Source organism: Armigeres subalbatus, chromosome 2 (assembly GCF_024139115.2).
Source record: "Armigeres subalbatus isolate Guangzhou_Male chromosome 2, GZ_Asu_2, whole genome shotgun sequence".
Lineage (NCBI taxonomy): Eukaryota > Metazoa > Arthropoda > Insecta > Diptera > Culicidae > Armigeres > Armigeres subalbatus.
The window spans coordinates 288110283-288123203 of record NC_085140.1 but is presented as its reverse complement, the minus strand read 5'-3'; the positions used below and the strand labels follow the sequence as shown (position 1 = coordinate 288123203).

Genomic DNA, 12921 nt, shown 5'->3' with positions numbered 1-12921 from the left:
TTTAAAATACACAAAAGTGGAAGATCAATCAAACAAATGCGCCAATTTTTGTCCTGTTTACGGTCCAACCTAAGTATCAAACACCGCTTCCATCGCCATATCCCAAGGCATTAAAGTTTAACAATTTCTCAATTAGCAAAGCATCCTAATCTTGTTTTCAACAGTTGAACCATCCTCACTCGAAGCCTATACAGTGACGAAGACGAACTCAAACAACATCTGTTTACACTTGAAGGTGCGTAAACTAACCCCAGGCAGGTGGGTGGTGTATGTAAATTCGATATATGGTGCTCTCGGAAGAACCTGCCCACGACCTGCCAACCAGCCTGGTTGATGTTTACAGAGGAAATGAGAATTGTTCATCTCAGTCTTCTGTGAAATTGCCGGGAACGACACCCACCGATCTTCTTCTTTTGCCTTATTAGCTTTACAACCCCCAACTGACACAATGCCGTCTCACAGTTTAGTATCCATTGAACACTATCATAGTTAATAATTATTTTCAACCCATAAAAAATACTCCAGTCTGGGATCCGAACCCAGCTGACTCAAATTTGGTCTTGCTTTGAAGCTGCGTATCTTACCGGACCCCATCACCATAATGATGTTTGGAATTAATTGATTTTTGTTTTCAGAAGGATTGAAAATGAAATCCAGTTATTATTTTGGGCAAAACACATTTTCTGAATAAATCGCAGCATTAACTTCTGATACAAGCCATGTCGAAAAATATAAGCAGCATTCAATGTAAGGTCAGAGTTCATACATTTGATATCTCTTCCGCTTTTTTTCACCTACATCTAAATTGTCTTGAAAACTACATGATAACGGTACAATAAGCTGGCAGCTGACAAAAAAATAAATAAAAAATCATTGTCTGTAGACATCGGCGGAAGTGATGCTACTGTCATAAACTAGTCCGGGATTGTAATTCCTTTGAAATTACTAGCATTGCTCTGCTCAGCATGACGAAAATAACTTCAATAAAGGCAGAAAACCTCCTAATTAATCAAAATGATAACTTTTCCCTTGTGCAGTAATGAAGTCTATGTGAAAAAATAAAAAAAAATCAAAGTCAAGTTTGAAGGTTTCATACTTTGCCTTTCTAAAATACTAATAGTAAGAAAAGCGGAGTAGCATGGACTATGTCCAAGGGCTTGACGATGTCTCCCCAGACCGTCTGCGAGTTGTGGTACCTGCATGGGCAGGCTCCGCCAAAGCGACCGTGAGTCGCTCAAAGCGCACATGCCCAAGTCCTGGTGTTTGGTGGGACGCTAAACCAGGACTGCCCAGGGTGCGGCCCTCGGCTCAATTTGTGATGGCTCGCGGCGTGTAAGAAAAAAATACTTAAAATCGGCCCGCATGCTGTCTGGCTCGATAAAATTCTTTTTAGTATATTATTACCTATTTATTATTAATAACCGTATAGGTTACCACTGACTGGTTGAAAAAAATTCCAACATCCTTCACAATGTGGTTGCTTTTTACGGATGGATTTAATCAATACCAGATTATTCTTTGATATTTTTTATTTTTCGTAGGACGAACTCAATGTTACATTGAATCAAAAGGTCAGCAACGAGCAGCAATGGAATACATATCGTCTGTTGTTGACATAGTGTACCCTAAGAAAAAAGTCTTCCTCAGCTTGGACTCTCATTTGAAAACATAAGTGAGCTCATAACTGAGATCACCATCAATGATGCAAAAGAACACCGCCGTCGTAACACTTCTAAGAATGGAAAAGCAATCACAGGATGCACCACTTCGGGACATCAAAATCGTCATGGGTGACATGAACGTTCAGGTAGGAAGGGAGGAAATGTATAGACCGGACATCGGACCGAATCGTCTGCATACCGCATCGAACGACAACGGCAGCCTTTGCAGCCTCCCGCGGAATTATAGTCCGAAGCACCTTCTTTCCCCGCAAAAATACCCACAAGGCCACATGGGAATTACCAAACCAAGAAACGGAAAAACCAAATCGACCACGCTCTAATCGACGATAAATTCTTCTCCGACATCACGAACGTACGCACCCCTACCGCAGTGCGAATATTGTATCCGATCACTCGTTGCAGTATGCCTGCGCTCAAAACTCTCGACGATGTACAACTCGCGTCGAAGTCGAACGCCGCGGCTAAACATTGGGCGGCTCAGCAGCTGGAAGTGGCACTGGCAACGAAAGTGCAACTAGGCGCAGCGTCTCTTGAAGATGGCTGGAGAGAAATTCGATCCGCCATTGGAAGCATTGCAATCGCTGCACTAGGCACGGTGCCCCCGGGTTAGAGAAGCGACTGGTATGACAGCGAATGTGTGTGTTAATTGAGGAGAAGAATGCAGCATGCGCGAGATTGCTGCAATACCGCGCGAGGGCGAACGAGGCACGATACACACTGGTGCGGAACAAACAAAACTCAATTTTCCGGAAAAAGCGCCAGCAAGAAAATCGAGACCGTGAATAATAACGCACGAAAATCCTATGAGAAGCTAAACCATTCACATAAGGGCCACGTGCCACAGCCCGATATGTGTAAGGACATAAACGGGAACCTCCTAACGAACGAGCGTGAGGTGATCCAAAGGTGGCGGCAGCACTACGAAGAGCACCTGAATGGCGATGTGGCAGATTACGGTGGCGGTATTGTAATGAACCTGGGATCACGCGCGCAGAACATACGACTTTCGGTTTCGAATCTCCAGGAAATCCAGGAGGAGATCAGCCGGCTGAAAAACAACAAAGCCCCTGGCGTTGACCAACTATTAGGAGAGCTGTTTAAATACGGTGGTGAAGCACTGGCTAGAGCGCTGCACTGGGTAATTACCAATGTTTGGAAGGATGATGTTCTGCCACAGGAGTGGATGGAAGGTGTCGTGTGTCCCATCTACAAACAGGGCGATACACTGGATTGTAGCAACTACAGCGTAATCACTTTGCTGAACGCCGCCAAATTTTTTGCTGCCGACTAACAGAGTAGAGAGTTCGTGGAGCAGTACCAGGCGGGAGTTATGGGTGAATGCTCTACCACGGACCAGGTGTTCGCCGTACGTCAGGTATTGCAGAAATGCCGCGAATACAATGGTCGTGTCTGTTATTCAACATCGCTTTGGAGAGAGTAATACGAAGGGCAGGGATAGGCATATGTGGTACAATTTTCACGACGTTCGTCTAGTTATTTGGTTTCGCTGACGACATAGATATTATGACACGTAACTTTGAGGGAGGAAGCCTACATCAGATTGAAAAGCGAAGCAGATCGGACTAGTTATCAACACGTTGAAGACGAAGTATATGATAGGAAGAGGCTCAAAAGAGGACACCGTAAGCCACCCACAACGAGTTTGTATTGGTTGAAGAATTCGATTGAATATAGTTCGCCGCCGTATCAACCGGTAGTTCTCTACGGACACGAGGCCTGGACGATGCTCGTGGAGGACCAACGCGCACTGGGAGTTTTCGAAAGGAAAGTGCTTCGTACCATCTATGGTGGGGTGCAGATGGCGGACGGTACGTGGAGGAGGCGAATGAACCATGAGTTGCATGAACCATCCTTCGTTCATACCGCAAAAATCGGAAGACTACGGTGGGCCAGGTACGTAGCCAGAATGTCGGACAGTAACCCGGTGAAAATAGTTCTAGACAACGATCCGAAGGGGACAAAAATGCGAAGTGCACAGCGAGCAAGGTGGTTCCCAATTATTATTATTTATCAGACTAAGGCCGGAGTGGCCTGTGCTGCACATAAAAGTCTTCTCCATTCAGCTCGGTCCATGGCTGCACTTCGCCAACCACGTAATCTGCGGAGGGTCCGCAAATCGCCCTCCACCTGATCAATCCACCTTGCCCGCTGTGCACCTCGCCTTCTTGTTCCCGTCGGATTTCCATGTGGCCTTGTGGATATTCTTGCGGGGGAAGAAAGTGCTTCGGACTACCATTCCGCGGGAGGCTGCAAAGTTTATGCATCGTTGGCCGTTCTCGTTCGATACGGTATGCAGACTATCCGGTCCGATGACCGGACTATACATTTCCTCCCTTCCTACCTGAGCGTTCATGTCACCGATGACGATTTTGACGTCCCGCAGTGGGCATCCATCGTATGTCTGCTCCAGCTGCGCATAGAACGCTTCTTTCTCGTCGTCGGATCTCCCTTCGTGTGGCCAGTGCACGTTGATGATTCTATAGTCGAAGAAACGGCCTTTTATCCTCAGCTTGCACATCCTTGCGTTGATTGGCTGCCACCCAATCACGCGTTGGCGCATCTTTCCCAGCACTATGAAGCCGGTTCCCAGCTCGTTGGTGGTGCCGCTCGATGCCCGCTTTTCCACACTTTCTGACCTGTCCAGCAGATTTCCTGCAGCGCTACGACATCGAAGTTGCGGGGATGTAATTCATCGTAGATTATCCTGTCGCAACCTGCGAAGCCTAGCGACTTGCAGTTCCATGTTCCAAGCTTCCAATCGTGATCCTTTATTCGTCGCCTAGGCCGTTGCCGATTGTATCGAGTCGTATTATCTTCTATGTCGTTCGTAATAGTTGTTTTTAAAGGCGGCTTATTGGGCCTGCGCAAACCTCCTGTATCATCGGAGGGCCGTCGTGTCAGGGCTGTTTAGCGTCCCACCTAACAACAGGACTTAGGCTTGTGCGCTTTGAGCGCACACGGTCGCTTTGGCGGAGCCTACTTGCGGATTCATGCAGCTTTTTATAGAGGTTTAACAGGGCTCACTGTCAAACCCCACCACATCCTAGGCAGGCGCCACAACTCACAAGATGGCCTGGGGAGAGATCGTCAAGCCCTTGGACATAGTCCCTGCTGCCCCCGATCAAGTGGAGGACGATTTGCGGACCGTCCGCAGACTGCGTGGTTGGCGACGTGCAGCCATGGACCGAGCTCAATGGAGAAGACTTTTATGCACTGCACAGGCCACTCCGGGCTTAGTTTGATAATAAATGAATAATAAGTTGGCACAGACACAGCGTTTTGAAGTACTCTCAGCATCATTGGAGTGTATGTGTGTTTGCACACAAAAACCGAAAAACATTAGCCTTATTTTCATATTCTTTACCGATTTTCTCGCAACAAGTTGCAAACTCAAGTAAATCACTTTTAATAAACGATCGTTCTCCTTTATTTCGGAAATTTTTGAGGATTGTGATGTCCTCCACTGAAAGCCAGTCGAGTGGCTTCAGTGGCGATTCGGCCGATAAGTCGTGGTAATCGCTTTTCCACGCTTGGAGACTCTCAAAGTCCATCCAACTGGGAGCTACTATTCGGCTTCTTGATTCGGTTGACCTCCGATCAAAGATACTCAAATGATGATGATACCATCCATTACGTATAGCTACGTAACCTCATATTTTTTATGATATTTCGGTTTGAATTTTTGTTATTTTCGCTTGTTATTTTTACTCTTATTTCAAACAAGTTAATATCATGTTTTGTTATCAATATCACGGCTTCTACCCGGGAAGTAATTCGAACAGTGCTAAGTTCCAAAAAGCGTGTCTACAAAATTGTACACATACACACCTACATACATCATCTCGGTTCGTTGAGCTGACTCGATCGGTATACAACACTATGGGTCTCCGGGCTTCCTATCAAAAATTCGTTTTTGGAGTGGTCATATGGCCTTTCGATACAACTTTGTTGTACTTTGTTGGATCAACCCAAAAAATAAGATTACTTATCACACAATTATAGGTACAAGGTTTGTTCAAAAATTAATGTTGATTTTATGTTCCTAATTTAGGCGAAAAATAAAAGCAAATTCATACGAAGATTTTATTAATCAGCAGCAAATTTAGTCAAGAACAAGATACCTAACACACAAGAAGTACAGTCCCTCCACAATCATTGGTCACACACAGATAATAGTCACTTCTCTGTTTAACAACTCATTCGTGTACAATTACAACAGAATCAACAAAGATTTTCTCTTATTTAGTTTATATACATTTAGGCTATATCACGCGTGGAATTAAGCTAATAATGGCGTTCCATTTATGTACATCTGTAGCGTAAAGTTCATTGAATTTTTCTATCTGCGTAGCGTACAAATTGACAACATTCAGAGAATATTACACAAAGTTTATAAGCTCTAAATGTGCTACTTTTCTGATTTTTCGAGTGAAAAATGGTTCCCGTTAAAAAAGGTAATATCCGTTTAATATAATTTTCAAAGTACGATGCATCACTAAATTTCAGTGAACTACGTGCAAAATAAAAGTGATCCATTGTTGTGCTAACAATTGCTCGTTTTCACAATATTGTGGGTCATCTTGTCGTGTTAAATACAGAGCTAGTTTACTTCAACCGGTAATTAAATGATTCTGCATTGCAGCATCCACAAACAAAAATCCTTCGCTCGGAAGCAGTACTCTCCGGAGAATTTGGAACGTGCTATTGAAGAGGCGCAAAAAAGTCTCATTTTCAACTCTTCAACGATACATACAGGGGATGTCCAAAATAACTGGGATAGGCAAATTTTGGGCATATTTAGATGTGTTGTAACTATGTCAATTATTATCCGATTTTGATAATTCAGGGATGCCTGAACTAGAAATTTAATGTAGTTTCATCATATGTCCATGGAACCGATCATGACCATCGGATACCGGAGATGTTCCGGGTTTTTCGAAGGTAGGTTCAGAACCGTGAATTTGTGGTAGGTATTAGGATTAGTTGTGGTTAAAAACAGAATAATATTAGTAACCATAAATAAAGTAGGGCTCTTTCTGATTGGAACCATATGTTAAAATTCGAAATCGGACCAGGATCAAGTGAGATATGGCCATTTGCTTAGAATCGGTGCCGATCGGGACTTTTAAAAGGGACCAGGACACAAATTCATTTGAATCAAGCTTTTTCACCAATTTTCAATTATGATTACATTCCACAAGTCTTCTGATACGTCAATAATGAAAAACCAATTAAAAAGACGGATCCTAAAGTTGCTGGGGTGCCCCCGGGGAACCTGTAGAAGAGGACATTTCAGTTTTAGCGCCAAAACTGGTCATTCGACGGTTCGTTTTTCATGGTTTTCTATCAGGAAGCGATGTATGAATATAAAATGGACCATTGATGGCTTTGACCGATTCTGGGATCTACGGATTGTCCCCGGGGAACCTGTAGAAGGGGACATTTCACTTTTAGCGGCAAAACTAGACCATTGGCGATTTTCCGCTTCCGGGGCCCACAGATTGTCCCTGAGGATCTTGTAGAAGAGGACATTTCAGTTTTAACACCAAAACTAGTCATTCAACGGCTCGTTTCTCATGGTTTTCGATCGGGAAGCATTCTATGAATATAAAATGGAACATTGACGACTCTGACCGCTTCCGGGACCTACGGATTGTCCCCCAGGGATACCTGTAGAAGGGGACATTTTAGTTTTAGTGCCAAAACTGGTCGTTCGACGGTTCGTTTTGCATGGTTTTCTATCAGAAAGTGAGATATGAATATAAAATGGACCATTGATGGCTTTGACCGTTTCCTGGACCTACGGATTGTTCCTGGGGAACTTGTAGAAGGGGACGTTCCATATTCTGCGCCAAAATAAGTCATTCGAGGGTTCTTTTTCAAGGTTTTCGGTTAAGAAGCGAGGAATAAATATTGAATGAATTATTTACGATTATGATCACTTCCGGAACCTGTGCATTGCTCCAAGGAAATCTGTTGAAGGAAACATTTCAGTTTTAGCTCCAAAACAAGTCACTGGACGGCTTTTTTTTCATGGTTTACTATCAGGAAGCGCAGTATGAATATAAAATGGACCATTGATGACTCTGACCATTTCTAGGACATACCAACTGCCCCAGGGGAACCAATAGAAGAAAGCATTCCAGTTTGCGCTGTTTTTCATGGTTTTCGATCAGGAAGCGATGTTTGAATATAGGACCTACGGATTGTTCCAGGAAAGCCTGTAGAAGAGAACATTTCAGTTTGAGCGCCAAAAGAAGTCATTCGACGACTCTTTTTTCATGGGTTTTGATCAGTAAGCGAGGTATGCATATAAAATGGAGCACTGACGATTCTCACCGCTTCCGTGACTTATGGATTGACTTAGCGAAACCTGTATAAAAGGATATTTCAGTTTTAGCAGTAAAACCAGTCATACTCTATTTGGCGCTAAAACATAAAGGTCCCCTTCTACGGGGAGCAACCAGTTGGTCCCGGAAGAAGTATATTCATACCTCGCTTCCTGATTAATAATGAATACTAAGCTGTGATGCCAATGAAGAAGAAAAACAAGCTTCCTGGTAGAAAACTATTAAAAAAGAAACGTAGAATGACTAGCTCTGGCGCAGAAATTCATCCTGCTGCAGGTATCCCTTGGGTAATCTGTTGGTTCCGGGAGCAATCAAAGTAGTCAATGATCTATTTTATATTCATACCTTGCTTCCTATTCGCAAACTATGAGCTACGATCAGTCGAATAACTAACTTTGGTGCTAAAACTGAAATGTCCCCTTCTACGGGTTCCCTGGCGGACAATCCGTAGGTTCCCGAAGCGGCCATAGTCGTCAATGGTCCATTTTATATTCATACCTCGCTTCCCGATCGGAAACCATAAGGAAAGAGCCGTTGAATGGTTAGCTTTGATGCTTGAACTAAAATGTCCTCTTCTACAAGATCCCGGGGAAAATTTTTAGGTCCCGGAAGCGGTCAAAGCCGTCAATGGACCATTTTATATTCATACCTCGCTTCCTGATAGAAAACCATGAAAAACAAACCGTCGAATGACCAGTTTTGGCGCTAAAACTGAAATGTCCCCTTCTACAGGTTCCCCGGGGGCACCCCAGCAACTTTAGGATCCGTCTTTTAATTGGTTTTTCATTATTGACGTATCAGAAGATTTTTGGAATGTAATTATAATTGAAGATTGGTCAAAAAGTTTGATTCAAATGAATTTGTGCCCTGGTCCCTTTCAAAAGTCTAGATCGGCACCGATTCTAAACAAATGGCCATATCTCACTTGATCATGGTCCGATTTCGAATTTCAACATATGGTTCCAATCAGAAAGAGCCCTACTTTATTTGTGGTTACTAATATTATTCTGTTTTTAACCACAACTGATCCTAATACCCACCACAAATTCACGGTTTTGAACCTACCTTCGAAAAACCCGGAATATCTCCGGTATCCGATGGTCATGGTCGGTTCCATGGACATATGATGAAACTACATTAAATTTCTAGTTCAGGCATCCCTGAATTATGAAAATCGGATAATAATTGACATAGTTACAAAACATCTAATTATGCTCAAAATTTGCCTATCCCAGTTATTTTGGACATCCCCTGTACAATCTCCTCCCAAAAACATAAAAACCGGCCCTGTTACAGTTTTGTCGGCGTCAGAAGAAGGACGGATCAAAACATGAGTTCTCTACATGTCTAGGGCTGGTTTTCCAATGAGTCATCCAATGAGTTATCATGCTGTCATGGACTATGCGGAAAAAATCCGGAAGAAGCGAGGCATTCCCAAAACGTTTCCATGTAAGTTTGCGTTAATTATTAAATGTTTCCCTATACAGACAAGTCTCTTACAACAATTTCAGTATCACCGTATTGTATAAGACTCGACTGTACATGCAATAAATAATTATATGTATATTGATTTTGTGAAACCTAATCTTCTGTAATTTCAACAGGCAAAAACTGGACCCAACGATTCTTGGAAAGACATCCGGAGCTGACAAAGTCTTGAGACAACATCTTTTGGCACAAAGTAATGCAAAGGTTACTAAGTTGAATTTCTGCTCACTGCTAAAGACATCGCTTGATAACTCTCTCCTAGGGACGTAAATGAACTGGATTTTAGTCAGTTACCAACGAATGCGAACCGAGCATGTATGGACAATGAAGATAGTTCTAGTAGCGTGAATGGAACAGGAAACAATGAGCCTGAACAGAATGAGTTTTTTATTCAATTGTACCACATTGAAAAGAGACTCAGTGAAGATCAGCTGAAATGATTCGCATTGAACTGGAAAAAGCATTTTTATTACGGCTCGTTGGATGAACTGGCGCTCTTCAACTACTGGAAGTCTATTGAAGACAAGTCACAAGGTCTAATGTTCACAGAGCCACTTCAGCAATTTCAAAGTATAATTGTAATCAGGGCCGGATTTATGGAGGGGACCGGGGGGGGGCGTGGCCCCGGGCCCCCTTCCGGCTAAATCCGGCCCTGATTGTAACAATTAACGATCATGATGAGTCTGTTCCTTCGTTAGAACAATGTGCCGACCAAAGTAAGTAATAACGTATTCTATAGATACCATCGTAACATCACCCTAATTTTTTTTTGTCGATCCACCGATCCGTCCTGAAGTGACCGGGAACGCCAATGAGTATGCAGGAGAGGATTACCCGTTCGATGACGTTTTCATTTGGCCGAAGGTGAAGGATACAAGTAAAAATGTGAAACCAAGACGACAAGAGTGCGTACCGTCAGTTGCAACCAGTAATAGATGGCGAAAATGGTATGATCAGAAAGAAGAAGGACGAAAACAAGAGGAAGAAGCAAAAATAGCAAGTGCTGAAAAACGGAAACTAACTCGAATCCAAAAAGAGGAAGAAGCAATTGAAAAGAAATAGAAGAGAAGAGAAAAAGCGATATAATGAATTATTGCAGCTGGATAAAGAAAACAAACAACCAAGGAAGAAAGTGAGGGCGAAATCTAAAATGGTATAATAGGAGCCAAGCGGGCATCTTGTTTACATGATGGTTGTAATAAATATTCATTAATTCATGTTTCATTTTTGCTTTTTATTGAAGCTACATATGTTGATTTGTTGGATTTTTTTTAAATGAAATATAAAATATATAAAAAATATAAATATTTTCAAATGAAATATTCTATGAGCTGATTGTTATGTGATGCCGTTAAAAAATGATGCCGGAGGTTTTGGGGGGAGGTTATTATTATTATTATTATTATTATGTGACAGTACTTGTCTGGGGGATCGAAAATCTTGAAAAGTAGAGGACGTCATATTTGGATCGCCCCTTAAGTTGATTTCGGCTGATTGAAATGGACTCCTTTTTTGCCTTTCTCGTATACATACTTTTTGTAGATGGCCCGGAGACCCATAGTGTTATATACCGATCGACTCAATTTGAAAAAAAAAGAGTATAATAATTGATTATTAATATCAAACAATCGAAAACTGCGATATGTATAAGGTGACCAGACGTCCCGCGTTTCGCGGGACAGTCCCGCATTTCCGCCATTTGTCCCGCGCTAAAAAGAGACCCGCGTTTCACTTATTTCAAGATAATGTCCCGCGAAATAAAGAAATATTTAAAAAAATAGCAGTAATTTAGTAAAAGTTCTTCAAGAATTTATAAGATTTTGAAAATTTAGTATATTGATTAATCATATTCGATTTTCGTCACATAGCATCACTCTGGAGGCTTGATGAGTGGTCTTTCACCCAACGCCACGGCCACACTCGCATGTGGTTTAAATCTCTTTTCTGCGTCCAAATTATATTTCTTACATCCTAAATAAAATTATCATCAGTAACAAACAGAGTAAGAAAAAGCTAAACATATTTGAAATATAATTTGAACGCACACAGAAAAAAATAATTAAAAATAAACAGCGCTTAAAACTTGACATGCGGAAATTTACGCTATTCTACGCTGAAATGGCCATCTTCCTAACAAGATTGCTTACAACTTGTACGCAATATTGACGATTCACATCAAATATTGTATACATTTAGGCTACATCTCGTGTGGAAGTGCGCTAATAATGACGTTCCATTTATGTGCATGATTTTCAGCGTAAATTTCGGTGGATTTTTCTATCTGTGCAGACAAGAGGTTTCTCCAAGGGTTTATCATATTGTCATCAAGGTCATTTGTATCTTTCCGTCTCCCACAAAATTATAACTGTGGTAGTGCAACGCCGAGCGGCAGCACAAGCACTCACTTAAAACACGTGTTTGTTGGATTCCAATTTTATTTCGTCCTAAACTCTAGCGAGTTTGAAGAATTTTGACAAGCCTGGTTTGGTACATTCTAGGGATCCTAGTCAAATCCTCATGGACACGAGAACGAGGAAAGATGTTTAATTGGATACCTACTAAAAGAGTTATAATAAGTGAAATGGAAGGTTTGAACGTGCTATTGAGGAATATTTTACTCAACCTGCAACAATAACAATGCTTTCAAAGTGAAGAACTGAAATCATTTCAAAATTCAAAGAAATAATATATTTTCGAGATTTTTCGGCTATACAGTCTGATTTATTAGAACAAATTTTTAAATTTTGTTCAACGTTTCGGCATCGGGTTCGATGTCTTCTTCAGGGAAAAAAATGTTTGTTCTTTGTAACGGAACGCCTATCATACTTAACAAAAAGCGATTAATTTTTTTCACCTGGAAGAAGACATCGAACCCGATGATGAAACACTGGACAAAATTTAAAAATATGTTCTAATAAATCAGACTGCATAGCCGAAAAATCTCGAAAATCAACACTACAGTCAACAACTAGAATAATTTAAAAAATAACAATGCTCCTTTGGCTCAAGATCTCTGAATGTAGGCTCCCTAGCTCAACAATTTCAACTCACATCGTGTTCGTATGTTGTTATTATTTCAGTAAAAACTTCACTTGAAATCTGAGCAAGTTCGACGAATTTTAGGTAGCTCGGACCTTTTTTTGTTTCAAGCTTATGGAAAAATTTATGATAAATCGTCTGTCAGTTTGCGGGAAATAATAAAAAAAACCTGAGTAAGATGTAGGCATTTTAAGCTAATTTGAGCGCTCTGCCTAATTTCATAAAACGAATAATAGGATCACTTTGAATGTAAGCTAAATGAATCATGTAACCAATACACAGATAGAAAAATCCACTGAAATTTACGCCAATGGAACGCCATTATCAGCGTAAATACACAC

The 12921-nt window shown here is 41.6% G+C and overlaps 1 protein-coding gene across 1 annotated transcript in view; it reads right to left on the bottom strand.

Annotated features, from left to right (window-relative positions):
- LOC134209785 (uncharacterized) overlaps window positions 1-8521 on the bottom strand; it is a 53464-nt gene extending 44943 nt beyond the window's left edge. The window contains exons 1-2 of the mRNA XM_062685817.1: window positions 8399-8521; window positions 7811-7924 (exon numbers count right to left, since the gene is read on the bottom strand). Coding sequence (XP_062541801.1) covers window positions 7811-7924; window positions 8399-8521 — 237 coding nt within the window. The remainder of the gene's footprint in view (window positions 1-7810; window positions 7925-8398) is intronic.
- Window positions 8522-12921: the final 4400 nt, after the last annotated feature.